General features: G+C 49.9%; 1 protein-coding gene across 1 annotated transcript in view; it reads left to right on the forward strand.

Moving 5' to 3' along the window:
* Nucleotides 1-15,966, forward strand: part of PDLIM4 (PDZ and LIM domain 4) — a 43,253-nt gene extending 27,287 nt beyond the window's left edge. Inside the window, exons 4-7 of the mRNA XM_071570203.1 lie at nucleotides 6,125-6,303; nucleotides 8,566-8,723; nucleotides 12,394-12,514; nucleotides 13,365-15,966. Of these exons, the coding sequence (XP_071426304.1) occupies nucleotides 6,125-6,303; nucleotides 8,566-8,723; nucleotides 12,394-12,514; nucleotides 13,365-13,569 (663 nt within the window). The 3' untranslated portion in view covers nucleotides 13,570-15,966. The remainder of the gene's footprint in view (nucleotides 1-6,124; nucleotides 6,304-8,565; nucleotides 8,724-12,393; nucleotides 12,515-13,364) is intronic.
* The last annotated feature ends 4,077 nt before the right edge of the window (nucleotides 15,967-20,043 follow it).

A 20,043-nucleotide genomic window follows, 5' to 3' on the forward strand; every position in this document is an offset into this window, starting at 1 on the left:
CCCTTAGGATGCAGGTGCTCCCACAGGGGGCTGGGAAAGCCTGAGACACATTTTTTAATCTAACTGAATTTATCATTTTTGTTAAGGAGTAAAAGCAAAATGTTGGGGCATTCCAAAATGAGCAAAAATATATTATCCTACTGCTTTTGCTCTGCTTTCTTATGTACTTTCGTTTGGCTTTTACAGAAGGAGTTGTTCAGATAAGCCACATTGATGAAGTTATCACCTTTTGGTTTTAAAAATGTCATATCTCTGTGGCTTGTTGCTATTGATGCTTTTAGTTTCAATTAGCTGCTGGTAGTGGTTATGGAGAGAAAATCAGAAAGTGTGATATGATAATACCTGAAAATGCAACAATTCCCCAACTGGGAGGGAGGAGAGAAACAGTAAGGCAGAAAGGATGAAATCAGGATGTAGCCTGTTAGTGTTAAGCTCACCAGGTTTGTCCTTTAAGCCAAACACCAGATGGTGAGAAAAGTGATTCAGTGAAAGCACAGACTGAAATGGGAACAGCAGCATCTTCCCTGGGAGGAGGGGAGAGGCAGGAGGGCTTGGGGTTTTTTCCATCTGCAGTGGATATTTTCTGTCAGTGGGGAGGCTGATCCAGCAGCAGCTGGTGCCTGGCAGAGCAGCTTGAGGCTGAGCCCTGGCAGGAGTGCCAGCCCAACACCTGCACCGAGCAATGCCCTGCTGGCCCCAGGCTTGGAAGGTGACCCTGAACACTGGGAATAGAGGGAAAGTTCTCTCCGGGGTTTAGACTGTTGTTGAGCTTAGATCTGCAGAGTTAGTCACCTGGCAGGAGGCTGTCACTGCTGCCAGAGAAAGGAGGAAATTTTGAGGCTTTTCTGCAAAGACGTTTGTACAAAGCTCTCCTCTGTCTGCTGGTTAAACACCCCCCAGACCACTGATGTTAGAAACGTGCCCTCTGCTCTGCAGCAGGCGAGATAAATGGAAACACGTTTTAATCCTGACGGTCTTGGGTAACATTTTTTCATTGCTGTGGATTTTTAGGAGACCGCTGGGGAGCCAGGTGGCTTAAGGGATAAAGTTATTGCAGATCAAGTCCCTCCTGAGCTCTTTAATTTGCACGAGGGCTGTGGCTTTGTCCAGGAGGTGAAGCTGTTCCCTGGAGCTGTGGGAGCTGGAGCCGCCAGAGCCCTGCTGGTGGCCAGCAGAGTGGCTGCTCCAAGGTGGGGAAATGGTGCTGCTCTTTGACTGTGGGAGATGGTGCCAGGGTTAGAGGTGTGCTGGTCCCGTGCTGTGCAGTGTCACAGTATCACACAATGGGTTGGGTTGGGAGGGACCTTGGGGCTCAGCAAGTCCCACCCTGGCACAGGCAGGGACACCTCCCACCAGCCCAGACTGCTCCAAGCCCTGTCCAGCCTGGCCTTGGACACTCCCAGGGCTGAGGCAGCCACAGCTTCTCTGGGCACCTGTGCCAGGGCCTGCCCACCCTCCCAGAGAAGGATTTCTTGCTAATATCCCATCCAACCCTGCCCTCTGTGAGCATGAGGCCCTTCCCCTTGTCCTGTCACTGCATGCCCTGGTGCAGCACAGCCTGTCCTGGGGGTGCAGACGGGCTGGGGCTCCACCAGGCTCCAGCTTGAGTTGTGTTTCATGTGAACGTTGTCTGCAGCCTTTTTACAAAAGAACATCTGACCTTAAAGGTTTCTTCTCTTACTTAGAGAGATCTGAAAAATTAATTTGGTGTTTAGCTGACGACTGGGAAAGGAGCACAGCGAGAGGGACGTGATGGATGAAGTTTTCCTTCAGACTTTCCTTTCAGACTGTGGTCTATGCTGAAAGGGCAGCTTGGCACAATATTCAAAATCTGTCTCATAAAATAACCCACATACTCTGTTTATCCACCCTCAGCAAACTATACCTGACTGTTTTTCTTATCTTTTAACCTTCTGAGTTGAGCTAAATAATGGGATTGTACTTACAGGAGCTTTGAAAAGTTAGATTGGAGCCTGCTTGGTCTGTAAGAGCAGCATATGCACAGGGCATCTGAACTGTGCTTATGGGGAAAAACGTGTTAAAATGAGTGTAGCTTTAAAAAATTATTATTTCCCCCCAGCTTTTAAAATTTATCCTTTTCCCCCAGCTTTGGGGCAGCCTTGAACATAAGGGTTCCCTGTGGGACTTCTTTGGAAGCTTTTGTTGGGGAATCAGTCCTGCTCCTGTGGCCACCAGCCACAGTGTAAATCTGGTATTTGCATTGAAATTAAATCCGTGCTCTCTGTCCTGTGCACATCCTCTGTGGGCTAATAATAAGATTTCCATTTCTGAGACTTTTGAACCAGTTTATCAGAGACAAAGCTGCTGAAAAGCTGGGGGAAGGAGAGGAGTGGCTGCATTGCAGTTGTGTCTGGGCAGAGGCTGAGTTTCAGCCTGTCAGGATGTCCTGGGATGTGTCTTCAGGCTTAAGTGCTTGTCATGAAAGAGGACTTGCAATAATGAAGGCAGTAAAATTTCATCTACAAAAAGCCCTCTGCCAGGAGAGGTCAGAGTCAATTTGGGCTCAATTACCCAGGCTTGGAGCAAGGGGAAGAGAAGCCAAATGCCAGTGAGGAGCCAGAGCACTGGAGCACTGCCATTGCTGGATGATGGACACAGGTCACCAAGCGTGGTCACAAGAGGCACCTCTTCCAGGTGACTCCATGGCTGAAGGATGCTTTGCCCTCCTGGTGCACAAATAGCAACCCTTGTGTCTCCAGTTCAGCATTTTGGCAGCCAACGTGTGGCTGACACCGACCGATCGTGGTCTGGTTTGGGGAAGAGGGTGGATCTGAGGAACATCAAACAGAAAACTGCTTTGGGCTGAGCCAAGCATTAATGGCCTTCAGCTCTGTTTGAGTGTGATGTGGTGTGTTTATAACAGAGAGCAGGACTGGCTCCCGCGGGATGAGGAAGAGAAACGTTGCAGCGATCCCTGCACACACACACAGGGACAGAGCAGCTGCTGGTCCTGTCCAGGCTGATCTCCCCCACCACTGCACAAATGGGCAGATGGAGGGTGGATCTGAGGCTTGGGGGTGCAATTTGGGAGGTGTTTTTGCCTCTGCTCCCAAGGAAGGTTTCTTAGATACACCAAAAGTACCATTGCTCAAAGTCCTTCCAAATCACACCATGGTGCAGGGGCTTGGATGGAGGTTGTAGGAGACAATGTTGTCCTCTCAAATTAGCAGTCCTCAGTTTTAGTCTCTGTCTGGTGGTCTGGAAAAAGGAGATTAATTATTTTGATTGTACTTCTGGTCTTTTAAGAGTCTTAATTTATAATGCACTGAGAAGTGAATGAACTTTTAAATGCTTTGGATCAGAACATGAAGTCCCAACAAATTGGGAGTTTCTGGTTTGTTGGCTAAAGGAGTTTTCCTTGGTGAAACTCCACAGGCCAGCTCTTAGGAAGGGTTTGCAAACTCTTCTAGTTTAAGAAAGGCCATAAAAAACAGGAAGAAAAGCCAGCGAAGAAAAGCAAATTAGGTCCCAAAGGGGGGAAATTCTGAACTGATCTTGAATTTGAGAATGGGAAAGAAATCCATCTGGTTCTGGGTTTCCAAGAATGAATGTGCAAGTGTTTTGCACAGGGCAAAGCCTTGCAGAGGTCTCACAGCCTTTGAGAAAGAGGAGACAGCTCTGGCCTGGGAGCAGCTTTTTGTGCAGCAAAATTGGGTAGCAGAGAAACAGCAGCAAAGGAAGGCAGAGCATGGGGTGATCTCAGAGGGGTCAGTGCTGCCCACAGCACCAGCAGCTGCCCTGACACAAAGCTCAGCTCTCCAAAGCCTACACAGAGTTGATCCCTGTGGATGCTGCTGGGTCACCTGTGCCTTTATGCCACAGCTGAGCAGAGTAAAGATGAGCTGCTGCCACCACCAGGAGCATCATCCTCCCACAGGCACAGGGACCTGGTGGCAGCTGGGGCCACTGAGCAGCCCAGCAGTGCAGGAAGGGCTCTGGTTCCCTCTGCTTCCATCACCATCACTTCCATGCCTTTTGGAGAGTGCCCAGGCAATGAGTTTGAGCTTTATAGCAACGTTTGGTCTCGATGTACAAATTGCTGAACTTAGCAGGGACGAAGGGGCGACGCTTTACAAACTACCTTGGATTAAAGTGAGTCCATGGAGATGATGGTCTGTAGGCCCTTGGATGGAGGAGGTTTTCATTCCAGAAACACCTGCCTGTCAGGTGCTCTCCAGCCAAGGGTCTGGATGGCCCCAGTGTGGGGGGGCCCATGAGGTCAGAGGAGAGGAGAGAACCCTGCCCTCTCCTCCAGCCACTGGACCGAATGTGAATCCAAGCCCCAGGCCACAGATAATTAAGGATAATTAAGGATAATGGCTTTGTGAAAGCATCACTCCATAGCTGTCAGTGCTGCCAGCCACATGGGCTGTTACTTTTCCCCCCAAAATGTTTATGATCCTTCTTTTCCTCTCTGTGTCATGGTGGAGAGTGTTTTCTTTATTTCCCTTGAAATAATAATGTAAATCTGGGAATTGGAAACCCATAGCCTGCTTGTATATATTTTTTTAAAGAACATAAATTCGGGAATAGTTAAAATTATATTGCTCCTGGCAGCAAAATTCCTTTTTTAATAGACAATTTGAAGTTATTATGTTGGAAGCAGTTCTCCCCACGTGTGTGTGCATGCACAGTGTGGAGGGAACTGTGCCAAGAGGGCTCCAGGCAGCTCCTGAGGCAGTGGAAGTGCTGGGAGCTGGAGGCTGCAGTGTTTCAGCTGATGGGAGAAAAAAACCCTCCAAGGCTCCATCTTCAGTTCTTAATTAAGCCTGGGTTTATCAATGGGAGTTTTGCCTTAGGAAGAACTGAAGAATTGGACTTTCAGGATCTTTAGCGGGATCTGGCTTTTATTTCTTTTAGCTGTTCATTTTTACAAGGTTTGGGAGCACCAGTGTGTTCTCCTATGCACCAGTGATAGACATTTGTTTCCAATTAGTATTTATTGGATTATTTTAGTAAAAAGTAAGCTTTGTATCAGAGCCCCACAATATGCACTTTGTTATTTGTTCACAGGATTATGTTTTCTTTTCCTGCTTGGTTTTTCATCATCTTCAGTCTACTGAAAAGCTGATGTGAGGCAGCTTGGCTGGGGACCTGCCCTGGAACAGATTCCAGCCTCTTACACACCATCTGTGTCTTCCATTGGGATGGGCATGTCTGACTCACATGGCTGGAAACAGCAGCCAACGTGTGTCCATGGGCTGTGTCCATGGGCTGTGTCCATGGGCTGTGTCCATGGGCTGTGTCCAGCTCTCTGCTGCTTTTCCCAATTGCTGAAATTAGTTTATCTCCCCAGACTGAGTCTTTGGAGGTAAAACCTGACTCAGGTGGCTCATGGTGTAGGCAGTAGGTACTGCTGGATTTACAGTAGAATTCTGTATAGGTGGGATAACAGGTAGGTAATGTTTTACATGGGTAAAATAATATGGAACATTCTTGTTTTAATGGCATCTGAATTCCCAATTTGAGGTCATATGACAGATTTCCATACTTTGCCTTGGGACTTAAAGAGCAAATGGAAGTGTGAATACCCAGCTAAACCCTTGACTGATGTGTTCCTCACACTGTGAGTGACTGGTGTTATTTGGGGAGAAAACATCCCAAAACGAATATGAATGTTTGTGGGCAAGGGAAGCTGCAAGTGAAAATCCCAGGACTGGGCCCTTGGCTTCAGGTGTTGCCCAACCTGCACATGGAGCTGCTGAGTTTGGGCTTATCCTGTTTTGCTGATGGAAATGGGAGTGATGGCCCTGAAGTCGGGAGCACAGCAAGTGCCCTCGGAGTGATGGAACATGAAATGAGAAGCAGACTCACAGTCCTTCTTTTGAGGAAATAACAAATAAGAAGAATAAATGCAGAGTATTTGGCAGTGGCTCACCATGGAGAAACAGCAAATTCATTTGGTCAGGGACCAAGGGGAGTTGTGTAGATTCAGTATGATTTAACTGCAGGTCAGCCTGAGTTTGCCTTTTCCTGCTGCACATCTCTGTTTTCCACAGCACACGTAAAATGTTATTACTGCAAACTCTGTGTCCCAACACAGCCTCTCTGTGTACATCACACACTCTAAATCTCAGGTTTTTCTGCTTTTCTTCTCTTGCAGGACAATGGCCCTGCCCAGAGCAGGAGGTCGGTGCCCCACGGGGGTGGGAGCAGCCCCCTGGACAACAAGCAGGTGCTGAACGTGCAGCATCACCAGCCCCCCCGGCTCTTTGCCAACAGTGCCTCTGAGTCGGGGCTTCCAGGCCAGCTGAGTGGGCTCCACATCACTCCTGCCCACAGGTAGGACCAGGGCAGGGTTCTGCTGCTGTTCCTGCCAGCTGGGGCTCGGAGGGGTGCACAGGGGCTGTGGTATCCCTGGAGCTCCAGAAATCATGGAATCTCAGACTCACTTATGTTGGAAAGCCCTCCAAGATCACAGAGTCCAATCACTGACCTGACATTGCCAAGTCCCCCAAGAGGCTGGGCTGGGCTCCTGCTTTGTGAGTCAGGGTTAGGTGGGTTGTGCAGCCCTGGCTCAGGCTGTGCAGGGCAGTGGTGGGGTCACCATCCCTGGAGGGATTTAACACACATGTGAATGTGGCACTTGTTGGTGGCCTTGATGGTGCTGGGATTAGCAGCTGGACTCGGGGACCTTGGGCTTTTCCAACCTAAACAATTCCATGATTCTATGAGTATCACAGCCATTAATCTACTGGTTTTTCAAAGTGTATATCCAGGGCAGGGAGGAGGGTCCTGCCCTCCTAGGAGTAGGGATCACCCTGCCACATGCCCAGGAGCAAACACTTGCCCTGGGAGCTGGAGGTATCCTCCAGAAAAATGAACCCCAGTAACTGGCATGTTTATAAATGTAAGATCTGCTCAGTGCAGCTGTCCAGGAGGTTGGGGAATAAATAATGCTCCTAGGAAAGAAAAGGCTTTTGTATAGCCAAGAATGGTCTGGGTGGATAACTCAGACTTTTGAGACAGGCCAGGTTGTGGGCTGGGGTGCTTTTGCATGGCTTACATGGATGCTGATTTATGTTCCCCCAGACTGGCAAAATATCCTGCAAGAAAGTAATGTCTGTATCACATAGAAAGAGCAAAAAGAGTTTCTTTTCAGCTTGGGAACTCTGTGTCTGCACAAATCCGTATTTCAGTGATGTTGTGAGCCAGCTTATTCCCTGTGCTGCTCCAGGAAAGTTAATGAAGTTGGGAAGAGAAGAACTGCACAAAAAATACAGAGAATGAATCTGGTGTTATCTGTGTGTGAGCCAAAAGCCTGGAGATGCACTTGGGTCTTTGAGGAGAATTGGGGCAGGAGTATGTTCTCTTTGAACTGGTGCTTCACGAGGTGGGCTGGACAAACCTGTCCTCCTTCACTGAAAATGTGTGAATTGGAGTGGGAGAGGGTCTGGCAGGGCAGGCAGACACCTGGAGCACACCTGAAGGGTTTGGGCTGGACAGGTCTCACAGGGAGGGATCCACAGCTCAGCCCCCCAGAGGGACCAGGACTGCTCAGGAGTCACTACCAGAAAATGGAGCGTTGGCCTTTCTTTGAAAGTGACTTTTGTTGGGCTTTTTTTACCTCTTTGTTTATTTGAAAGTAAATGTTGTTTCTTTTGTTTATTTGTTTAAGCTGACATAGATATAATAGTTGTGGAGAAAATGAGCCAGATGATTGCTAAAATATGTGAAGCTGGTGGAGTTCAGGTCTCTTGCTATTTTTATTGGGTTTATAATGACCTTGATGACCTCCTCTGTAAAAAGGAAAAGGAGGCACTTCCCCTGGAGCTGTGCTGTGCACTGGGGCCTCTGGAGCACAACAGCACCTGGATTCAGCTCTTTCCAGCAGGACATTTAAACATGTTCCTGAAATATTTTTTATTCAAACTATGCTTTTCATGGTTTGGTGTATTGAATGAACTGGAATAATGGTTTAATTGCTATTTGTTGTCCATGTATCCCAACTGTGCCACATACAGACCAGGAGCAGCTTCAGGTGGTGATGCTGAAGGTCAGAGGGGGGCTACAGGGCAATTCCTCTGGTTGGGGTGCTTTTCTCAGTTCAGCTGTGGGCTGTGTCTGGCAAATAGATGTTGTGATGCAGCTACAGAAACATCAGCTTCAGAAGAGGCACTTGTGAGTGGTAAGGGCTTTGCTGCCATGCCTGGCACGTGCCCTCCAGATGCCCTAACAAGGGGCAGGTGCATCCCCTGGCCTTACAGAGTTAATGAAATGCATGTTTTACCCATTTTTTCAATAAATTCCCTGGGTGGCAGAGCAATTTACAGTTCTTGCAAGCAGCTGCCTCTTTCCTGAAGGCATCTGGTAACTGGGCCAGCTCTTGCTGTGTTGCTCAATTGGAACCCAACAGGGAACAAGTTTAACCTCCCTGGTTCAGTGGCTGTTCCTGGGCCAGACATACCTCCAGGCAGGGGAACACATGGGAACAGAGGTGCTTAATTGAATCTGTGGGAATGTGGAGATTTTGGTACCACCCTGATGAGCCAACAGTAGCTGTTTCCATTTGACTTGAGCCTTTCTTTCTTTGCTTTAAAACAGCACTGACCCCGTGAAGTCTCTGCCACGGAACAGAAATGGGATTGATGTGGAGTCAGATGTCTACAAGATGCTTCAGGATTATGAAAAGCCCATTTCAGAGCCAAAGCAGTCTGGATCCTTCCGATACTTGCAGGGCATGTTGGAGGCTGGTGAGAATGGTAAGGAGGTTGGCACCCAAGTGCCCAGTGAGGGGAGACCACCAGGGTGGCAGGTTTCAAATCAGGGTTTCACATACTCAGCCTTACCAGATGTTGTGGCTGACTTGAGCACTGTGTGAAAGCTGGATTTGCAACCAATGTGGCAGCTGTTTTTCTGAGACAGTTTATGAAATGTGATTGCCTTAAGCAGTTGTGTAAGATCACACTCAGGGAACCTGGTCTGGTTAAGTAAATGGCATTTGCATAAGGACGTGGGATGGTCCTCAGCAGGGCAGGGATAGGGATCAGGAGCTCTTGGCTTGCTTTTCACATCTGTCACAGCTTCCTGCCCCTGTCATTAACACATTAAACAGTAAGATCCCCAAACTATACATTTCAGCTTCTTTTTATTTGCCTTTCAACCTTAAATCTATTGGGGCTTTTATGTTCAAACTTTCAGGCTCTGCTTTACGATCATTAGGGCAAGACTCTTCTTTCTGCTTCCTTCCAAGAGCCTCATACTGTGACTTCAGGAACTTAGGGAAAATACCAAGTGCTGCAAATCTCATTATGAAGCTGTGAGAGGTAGTGGGTTGGGATTTTGCACTTCAGTTTCTGTGTGTAGAAAGTGGTGAAGTCTGTTCTTTGACTAGGAAGGTGTTGGTTCCTGCTTCACAAGAAGCACAATTGCAAATAACTTCTGAGCATTGTGGGTTTCCACCAGGACTGGTTTTCTCAGTGGGCCTGAGGCATAGCTGCAAAGCCTGAGGTGGGATCAGCCTCGGAAGCACTGGGTGTATCTTTACATTACAGTATTGCAGCCTCTGGACTGGCAGGAAAACTGATGGTAAACACGGTCTCCAATTGGAGACTTCAAGTCTCTCACCAAGAGCAAGGATGAGTCTGCTGCTCCCCCAGGTCTCCTCATTAGGAAGAGGCAAATGGGAAGTGACTGTGTTAATCCCAATTAGTAACACTGCTGCCTTCCTCCCTCCTCTGTGCCAAGGAAAGGGAGCAAAACTGAAGCTTTACTGGTTTGCTCCTGCAGCCCTGGGCTGGCAGAAACCCAGTGCTGGGAGGAAGGGAGAAAGAAAAGGCCGGGGGAAGGGGAGGACAAAGAGGTGCCAGGACAGTCCCCACATCCTGGGACTGTCCCAGCCAGCCCTGGATGTCTGCTCCTCCCAGCAGTCTCTTGGCACCAGCCCATCACCAGTGCAGCACTGTGTGTTCAGCTGGAGCCTGAGCAGCTGCTGGCAGGTACCAGCCAGCCTGGAACAGGCTGGAGCAGTCACTGGCACCTTGTGGGGCTCTGCCACCCTCCCTGTCCCTCAGCTGTGTTGGGTGGATGTGTGACTGGCTGCAGGCACAGCCTCACTTGTGCCTTGGTCGTTCTGACGCTGTTTATTTCATAAGGGATGAGAAATTAAGTGAAAAGCATCTCTGCTGGCATAAAGCTCTGTGATGTTCCAGCACATTTTCAAGCCCCATGAGTCTTCCTGGCTGGGTTGTTTTACAGGCTGCCACCCTGGCTCCTTTTCCCTTAAGCCTAAAGTTATACATTTTGGCCTGAGCCTGCTCTGCATTGTCCTTTTAAAGTCAAACTCTGCTCTCCTGAGGAGCTGAGTGTCTCAGACAACAACCTGTTTTATATGGAATGTGTTTCTCCTGGCAGCATTGCAGCCCATCCCACACCCTTAGGAGCAATGCCTTGTGCTGAGGTGGGGGCTGGGGGAATGGCAGCTCTTGCCTCTGTAGGTGCCTGTGGCCCAGGAAGGACAAACCCTGCAGCCATATCGGGGACTGCAGTGGTTGAGGTTGTGGAATTAAAGCATCTCCCTGCCTTGCTGAGGACCATAAATCAGAGGGCTTCATTTGGGAAGATGGGAAGCAGCCCTCTCTGCAGGGTTCATTTTGCTATAAAATCTTTTTCATTCTCTTTCCCCCCCTTCTCTCCTTTTTTAAGCAGCTTATCCAAGCACTCGGTATGAGAGACAGTGACAGCTTAACTGTTAAATGTTGGCAGATGAGCATGTCTGGTCCAAGCTCGCCTTGTCTCCTGCTGGGGGAAGCCAACAGCTTGAGCAGTTGTTTCAGTTTATCCCCAGCAAGGCAGAGGAAGGGCTTGACAGGGCCCTTGGCTGGAGCCAGCCCAGCACTGGGGGCACCCTGGGGTGGAGCAGCCCCTCTCTGCTCCTGCACAGGCACTGACAGGTATGGAAGCCCCCGGCATCACCAGAGCCTGTGTGACATCTCAGGGAAATGGTTTGGTGAGAAATTGGTCCTTTTTTGGTTTTACTCACTTGTCTGGAACTACTGACAGGCTTGGCCTCTTTATCAGAGCCCTGGCTGGAGAGGAGGTCTGAGGTGTGAGGGTGCCTGTGCACCCCAGGGGTCACTCAGGTGTGCACTCTCCTTCCCAGCTGGGCCCTGGACAGGCACTCCTGAGACACGTGGCTCACATCTGTGAGGGGGATCAGGGGGATCAGGGCTCTCTCCATGGAAGGAACTTTGCTGAGCACTGCCCTTCAAAAGCCCCATGTGAACCTGCACAGGGTCACTGGGCAGCCAGGAGTGATGATGCAAGGGTTTCAGGTACTGAAAATTCCCTTTAGGAAAGGCAGAGATGTTCCTGGAGCCATGGGAGGCACTTCCACTGGATTTTGCTCTCAAGTTTCCTAAACCACCATAGCCCTGCAGATACCTGGGTCAGAAAGTGCCTGTGCCCTGCAGAGACTTCCTGGGCATGAGGGCTTGAGGCAATCATTTAGGATGGACTGAAATACTCTGGAAGCTCAGGGAGTGTGGGAAGTGTGAATGCTGGAGAATGGCTTGTTCATCCAACAGCTCCTCTGCTGCTTTTCCAAGCTGTGGCAGCTGATGGACTAAAATACATTGTCCTTTTTCAAGTGCTTTTCCTTCCTACAACCTTAGGCCATCACAGAGGACACAGATCAGTACACACCCAAGAAACCAGTCAGTTGGGAGCCATGGAAAGCCAGGCAATGGATACTGGAAGCTTTTAAGTGTTCCAGGGGTTGGCACCAAGTGTGTTAATGCAATCCAAAATACAAGGGCAGATAGAAGGTGCTCTGTAGGGAGGGGATTGCAACACTGAAAACTCTCCTGTGATATTGTTCATATGCACAAAAGCTTCATTGCTTCCTTTCCTGTCACTGGACCTTTCTGTGAAAGGAGGCTTGGTGCCCCAGAAGACCTTATCTTCTAGCACAATATTTTGGTTTAGATAATTAGACCTTAACTGAGTGCTCTAGGAAGAAAAATGCATGTGATTCTATTATTGTTTGGTTTAATTTGCCTCATTCTCCAAGAGGTTTTCCTCTCTGTCTCCTTGACTGATGGTGGATCTACTGAGTGCACCTGAAATGTTGGTGTGATGGAACCTCTTCTTTCTGGAGCTTTTCTGAGCTCTTTGCTATTTATCTTTCTTAATTCACTAAGTAATATTAGAGCCAGATTCCTCTCATATCTCTCAATCACAGCTGCTTTGCCTTTGACAAGTTTCCTGTGCTGAGTTGGTGCTGTCCCACAACTTCCAAGGAAGTTGCAGGTTCTGTTGTGTGACAGAGACTCATCTGACTCCTTAAGGGAAAAAAAAATAGAAGAAAAAGAGCAAACCCCAAACCCTGAGAGGCTGAGTTTTCAGTCTGTGTCTGTTTATATTTCTTGGCAGGTGAAAAGCTTGACAGACTGAGCAGCCCCCGGCACGTGAAGGCGCCGGTGCCGAAGTTGGGCAGTGCCATGTCGGGGCTGCAGATGCTGCCCGAGTGTACCCGCTGTGCCAACGGCATCGTGTAAGTGCCACAAGTCTTGCCAGACCCAGGGGGGTGGGCACACAGCTGGCTTGGGTTCAAATTTATACCAGAATACTTTGAGTCCCTTTCTGTTTTGGTTTTTTTTTCCCTAACCTTATGTAAACCTGGAACTGCATAATACAGTTTGGATTGTCCCTTTTAAGGGAATCTCAGAGCAAATCGGGGGTGATTGATGGGATGGTTTCTGCCCTGCTTATCACAGTAGCTGCCCAGGGACTATGAATAGCACCGTGGTGCTGGCACTTCACTGCCTTACAGGGGCAGAAACGCCTGGAGGGTCAAGGAGAAGAGGGCTGTGGGTTAGTTTTGTTTGTTTGTTGAAGAGTTACTCTCTGATGGATGTCAGGACTGATTTCAGAGAATATAGGTGCTTTTCTGCTTTGTTGTGTTGTAATCTATGATATATTGTAATTTATGTTCTGTTTAATTTATGTCCTGCTCATGCCAGGCTTGCTGGCTGAGTGTGGGATGGGCAAATGGCTGTGGCTGTTCTTGCTGGTGCTGTGAGCCCAGGGTTGCTGCACCACAAGCTGTGTGTGCACAGCTGGCTCCTGATGTTCAGATCCAGGCTGAGTGTAGACATTTAAAGCTCTGCTTTGTATCAAGCTGTGGAGCAGTGCTGAGGTGTGTGGAGCTTCCCTTCCTGCACAATTACCATGAAGCCACACCTGCAGCAGGGTGGCAGCTTTAGGTGGGCTGAGAGGTTGGGGTGGGAACCCACGGCAACACCCTCACATGTCCCTGCATGCTGTTCTACTGGAGGCAGCAGGACAAGCTGTCGGTGCCTGTTTGTTCTCCATCTCACCCGAGCTCTCCCTGTCCCCCCCAGGGGCACCATCGTCAAAGCTCGGGACAAGCTGTACCACCCCGAGTGCTTCATGTGCGACGACTGCGGCCTCAACCTGAAGCAGAGGGGCTATTTCTTCATCGAGGAGCAGCTGTACTGCGAGACACACGCCAAGGAGAGGGTGAAGCCCCCCGAGGGCTATGACGTGGTGGCTGTTTATCCCAACGCCAAGGTTGAACTGGTGTGAGGCTGGGCTGTGCCCCGGCGAGGTCGGGCACGCGCCCACCCACGTCCTCCCGCCAGCCACGAGCACAGGGCTGCAATCAACCAACTACCAAAGCCCCAGTTAGACTGCCTTGGCCCTGATAAAACAGTTTACACTTGGGAGCTCCGGGGGATGGTGTTGAAAGCATAAGAACAGGTTTTTCCCTTCTTTTTGACACTCTGCTTTTTGGGTTGCTGTGTTGGTTTATTAGTCTGTGCCATAACCTTATCCAAGATCTGTGTAAATATTGATTAATTCTCTACTCTGTTTCATATAAAACCAGTATTCTTTTTTTTTTGTGCCCTCCCTGTACTTAAAAAGCAAGGAAGATGTTTTAAAAGCTCAAAGAAAATAAGGCACTTTAACAAAAGAAGCTGACTCCTGTATCCTGACCCAATCTCCTGTCCTGTGGCTGCCCCAGGGATTAAAAACTGACTCCCTGGGAGTCAGGATGTGATATCAGTGGGTGCCCAGCTCAGCCCCATCCCAGTAGCTGTGCTAAGGAAGGGTGGTCTCGTAAAGCAGGAATTGCAGTGAAATTCTCTGGATCAGGGCACTGCAGTTTGAGGCTGACAGACTGATTAAAGTTTCCCAAGAGATCTCCGCACTTGAGCATGTGAGGAGACTTTTTTTCCCCCTTCTTCCACTGCTAATTCAGTTGTTCTCTGTCATGAATCACCCAAGAACACCTTTAAAGGACACTGAAATAGCCTGGAGCACTCTTTGGTAATCCCCACCTCCTACACTACTGCCCGTGGCTGCCCTTGCTTTGGTCCAGTTTGTGCTATATTTTTGTAGTCCTTTATTTCTAGATCCTCAGACTGTTGCCATCTGGGTCTGTGTCCCAGCAGGGACAGAGTGATAAAATCCTTCCAGGCACTTGGGGAGCAACTGGAGCTGGAGTGAGTCCCAAGGCAGCAGGATTGGATTTATACCCTTATCCCAAGGCTGTGCTTTCAGTCAAGTCCATCATCCACTTTATTTGACAGGGCAAAGTTTTTGTGGATCTTGAGATGTTGCTTTGTTAGAGAAATGTGGGTTTTTTCATGTTAGTGCTTGGAGGAGAGGGAGAGTTTAGTTGCCCAGCTGCTGTGGGTGCTGCCACGGGTGGTGAATGGAGCTGTGTGTGAGTTACTTCTGCTTTGCAACAGCCTCCCTCGTCTTCCTCTTCACTTTGAGAGGGAGGATGTGGGGCAATAAAATAAATCTGTGCTCACTTTCCTTCCATGGAAAGGGAAAATAAGAAATGGGGTGATGGGCAAAGCACCCCTTGCCCTTCTGGCTCTCCATAACAGGGAAAATTGGGTTGGGAGCACGATCCTGGTTGGGGCTGAGCAGGTAGTTTCTTCCTACAGGTTCTGCACCCTAGAAGGGATTTTAAGGTGTTACTGGGATACATCTAGACCTCTTCCTGCAGTGCCTTACAGGGACTGCAGCAGTTCCTGCCCCATGCTCAGCAGCCTCCCAGCAGCCCTGGGCTCCCTCCAAGCTGGGCACCACAGGGGTGCTGGTGCTGGGCATTCCTGCTGGCTGCAGGGCATCCACCTCCCCCTCCTCCTGCCATCAGCAGGTTTTAGTTACTAAAGGACAAAATATTTATCACAGTGCTGAGCCTCGTTTTTCTTGTACTTGCATGGCCTTGTTTGGTCAGTTGGACCCTTTGAAGGGAATACTTGGAACAAGTTTAAATGAGGAGGAGACTAATGGTAATCAGGTGGGAAGCCTTACTGCCTGGGTGTGCAGGGCTCTGCTTGGAGCTCCTGAGGTTGTTCTTGTCAGAAATGCCTGTTCTGAGTTCCTCCATTATCCTCACACATTGCTGGGTCAAACTCTGGTGCCCATAGCTTGAAAATTCTGGCTTTGCTCAAACCCAGGACTGAATGCAGCTCGACTGAGTGATGCAAAACTCATGACACAAATGGCACAGGGGCCTTTCCCCATTTTGCAGGCAGACAGTCTCAGCTGCCAGTGGTGCTGTTTGGCACTCCCTGTGGCTCTTCTCCCTGTTTGGCCACCCTGCCTGGGGGCCATGTCCTGTGAGATGCCAGGAGTCTGCAGCCCTCACACAGGGAACACCAAGAAATTCCTAAATCAGTTCATTGCCCTCATTTTGAACACCCAACTGAGCAGGCTGCTGGCAGGCACTCTTGGTGGTCTTGGAGCTTGGAGCTGCAGCTGCCTCATACAACCCCATCCCAGGGCATGCTGATTCCTGGTTTCAGGCCACCTCATTCCCACTGTGGGCTTTGCAGGACCTGCCACAAGCAAGTGGCACTTTTTGTGTCACCAGGTAATGCTGTTTAACTCTGTAAAACCTGGGGAGGGTGCATTTTGTATGAAATACAAAATAAAACTGTATTGTTGGGTTTATGTCTCACATCACTTGGCTTTGCCTTTGCTTGGTCCCTGGGGTGTCTCTCCTGTGACAGGAGGCTCATATATGTGGGGGTCTCTTGGCATCCAGGTGGGGAGGACATGAGGCAAACTTCAAAAAGCCTCAGGGAGACAGAGAGCTGCATTTTTCAGGGTGCACTGAGATCTGGTTTGAAGCTTGGTCTGGTTTTTGGTGGAGAGTGGGTTGTGTTTTCAGCTCAGGAGACCCTCCTATGCCTTTTGGGCAGAGATGGGAAGGGCCATTGTGTCTCTGCCTGTTACATGATCACCCACAGGTGCCTGGCTCCTCTCCACCAGTGTGACCCAGCTCCTCCTGTGATGGTCCAGAGCTTTACTACACCTGCCCCTGCACAAGGCCAATCAACAGGGGGTTTGTGTAACCAGTCCCAGTTTTGTGTAACCAGTCCCAGTGACGCTCCAAGGGAACCTTCTCCCCCCTGATGGCCCAGGCTGTCACCAGACTGGGATCCACAGCTCTGTGGGGCTGGGGATGTCACTGCCCTGTCACTATTGGAGTGATCCAGGCCTTCTTCCCAAGGAGAGGGGTTATTTCTGGCCCCTGGAGCACAGAAGCCCAGTGGGTGGTGGGAGTGTGGGGGATTGGGAGGCAGGGGCAGGCTCGGGTTAGCAGCATGTCAGAGGGGTGTTTGCTTCTGTAGCTCAGTCTCAGTGGGTCTGACTTTAATAGCTGATTGGGATTTGATTCACTGGTGTGTGGGAAAGTCAGAAGGGATGTGTGGTAAATGCCTCCAATAGATATTAACCAAAAAGGTTTTATTTGGCAAGTGTTCATATATGGAAATTGTTGCTTGTATGTGCCTAAAATACTTAATAGAAAAAGCCTCTGAAGATCTGCATGTGGCAGGAAAGATTTCCATAGTGTGGGTCTGTGTAACTGTGTCTAATTAGTGCACATACTCAAATAATTAACATGCTTATGACTCTCCAATTAGTGGTTTTTCTATGCACCCTTGAATGCACACATAAGTTGGGTGTGTTTCTCTGGTTCAGTCACTGCCATCCCTGGCCCCTCTGCCCTGGGCATTGCTGGGGGGGCTTCAGCCTCAGAGGGTGATCCCCACGTGCAGGACTGAGGGGACACGGTGGGCAGCCCTGGGGGACCCCCAGACCTCCTGCTGCCCACACAGACACTCTGACCAGCCCAACTCCCTGAGCCTCCTCCCTGCTTTGGAAAAAGAGAGGTGTAAGCTCTGTGATGAAGCGCAGCATTTATTACTAAACGAAGTGGGATCAGGGCCAGTCTGATTCAAGTTCTAATTGTTTAACTTTTTCCATGTATCATCATTAAAGTTTCCTACTTAACCAGGCATTATTTCCACCACCACACCCCCATTCTGCTGCTGCTTTTGTTTGGAGTTGTTTAACTTTGCTTTTGTTACTGGCTGGCTGCCCCAGGGACTCTAAAAAATCTCCGCTGGCCCATTTCTCTGAGGATAAAAGTCCTTGTGCCATAGGAGGGGGTTAGAGGGAAAGAGGCTTTTTGGAAAAGTTCTCTCTCCTTTCTTATGTGTAAAAGAGGCTATTTCAATTACTTTAGGGGGAAAAAAATTCCCCACATGTATAGTAAACCCCAGAAAACTGCTTCTAACTCTAAAGAAACTTCTCTGCATGTTGTTCTGTCTCTCTGTTTCTCCCCAGGAAACACCCTCAGAGCTCTTCCAGCCTGGGAGCAGCTTCTCCACCAGGACACTTAAATATTTTGAAGTTTTAGGTAGTCCTAAAGCAGTTCCTTGTGTGGGGAGGGTCTGGGTGGGAGCCAGCACTGCTTTCTGGGCAGCTGATGTGCTCAGGGTCACACTTTACTGTGCAAAGCTGCTGCTCAAACCACATTCAGGCTTTGGGCTTTATTAATGAGAATAACTATTTTCTGAAGAAACACCTTAGTTCTTCACTCCCAAACCTGAGAGGCTCCAGGAGGTCAGTGACAAGTAAGTCCTCCCCAGGCTGCTTGACCCAGAGACGTTAAAAGCTGCTGGCACTGTGGGACCATGAGATGGTGGGGCTGGAGCTCCTCCGGGGGACACTGAGCACCATCACTGGAAAAGCTGCCTGGAGAGGCCCTTGGGAAGCCACCCACACCCTGCTCCCGGCCCCAGGCAGCACCGACCCCCCTCCTGAGGGGGGTCTGATCTGTCCTTGGGATGGAGACCCCGTTTCCCAGGCAGCAGGTCCCGGGGCACTTCCAACCTCAGGGGGAGTGCAGGGGGCGTGATATGCAGAGGAACGTGTGGGATGTGTAGGGGAGGGAGTGGCAAATGGCTGTGCCTGGGGGTTATACAGGATGGGGAGGGTGGATGAGGGGCAGGGATGGAGGGGTAGATGGGGGGCAGAGGGTGCCCGGCTGCGGGGCCATGGGGCAGGCGGAGCTCCAGCCGGGCGCTGCGCTGTCTCCTGCACCATCTAGTGCTGGAAACTGGAATATCCAGCGGGTCCGGGCAGGATGGGAGAGAGGAGTCCCGGCCTGGTGGGGTGGTTCCCCGGTGATAAGAGCCAAATCCTCCCGGAGGGCACTTCGGGAAACCTCTGGCAAAGATCGCTCCGGGAGAGGTGGTTTTACACCGCAGTGATGGACTTGATCCCGTGACTCGTCTGACAAGATCCCTGGCCCTTCCTTGCTGATCTGATGCAGCTCGGGCCAGGAAAGCAGGACACGGTGCTGCCCAGGACGTGGGTGCCTCGCTGCCCCTGCTCCTGCCACACATGCAGTGGAAGTGTGTGCTGGTCCCTGCCGGCTGCCAGAGGCAAAGCAATGTCTCATCCTTGGCTGGAGTGACATTGTACCAGCGAAAATTACTGGAGTCCTTGGTGAGTGGTGGATAGCCTTGGGCAAGCTGACTCCACCTGAGGAGGGGTGCTTTGGGGGGTTCATCCCAAATTCTCACACGGGTGCTAGAGGCAGGCACTCCTGCTCCATCTCTCTTACATGATTCCTACTACAAACAAGATGAAAAATAATCATGCTGAGTGCTTGTCTGCCAGGCTCTGATTGGGAGGGAAAGAGTTCATGCACCACTGCCAGGAACTGGGCAGTGATGGCCACAATGCCCCTTAAAGCTCCGAGTCCCGTAAATGGGATTCAAGTGAGCCTTGCACCAGGCAGCCCTCAGTGCTGCTCTGGGGGTACTTTCACCACACTGCTGAGAGAGCAGCAAGGCTGAGATGAGTCAAGAGCCTTTGCAGGGGCTGCCAAAGATCATTTTTTCCCAGATGTTATTGGTCCAGTGGGATGCGGTCCTGATGGATGTGATCACTGCTCCAGCGTGGGCAGCCAGGAGGGTAAGGCCAGGGCTCTGGGCAGAGCAGGGCTGCACCACAGCACAGCAGGGTGGCAGGGGTGCTCCAGCAGCTGGCACAGAGCCCCTCAAAGGACACACTGTTCCCCACAAGGCAGAGGATCCCTTGGGAGAGGCTTTGCCCAAGCAGAAAGAGCTGAGCTGCTGTGAGCAGTACCACCCCAACCTGGAGCAGACCAGGGGCTTTGGTGCCAGCAGTGGTACAGTGTCCCACAGGCTGAGGGTGATGCTGCACATGAGCAGGAGCTGGGCTGCTCCACAGCTGAGGGGCAGCCTGTGACATCCAGCACCCATTGCTGCATCTTCCAGTTTCTGCAAGAACAGTGTTTGCACCAGAGATGATGTCTCAGCCATTCAGAGGTTTGCCCTTCTCCTATGCTGAGGTTCTGCTCCTTTGCTCTGCGGGCCCCTTGGCATCTGATTTCACTTTACAGGAATCTCCTTGACCTCATTTCCCGCACACTGCTCTTCATCTGATAGCTGAAAGTGGTCAGAACATAAGGCTTTTCTGTAACTGCTAATTTATGTAGATTCCCAGTAAAAGGAAACCCTGTGGTGTTTTTATGCCGAACACATGAAATTCAGAATATATTAAGGATTCATCTGTAAACCAGATAAACCTCAGCACATCATTTGTGTCTACCACTTACTGTTGGTATGCTGAATTTGCATCCTAACCACAGTTATTTCTGGGCACTGCAAATTAGTCCTCTGTAAAAAATTACTGTTGACTGCCTAATTACTAAGA

This window comes from Pithys albifrons, chromosome 15, assembly GCF_047495875.1.
Source record: "Pithys albifrons albifrons isolate INPA30051 chromosome 15, PitAlb_v1, whole genome shotgun sequence".
Taxonomy (NCBI): domain Eukaryota; kingdom Metazoa; phylum Chordata; class Aves; order Passeriformes; family Thamnophilidae; genus Pithys; species Pithys albifrons.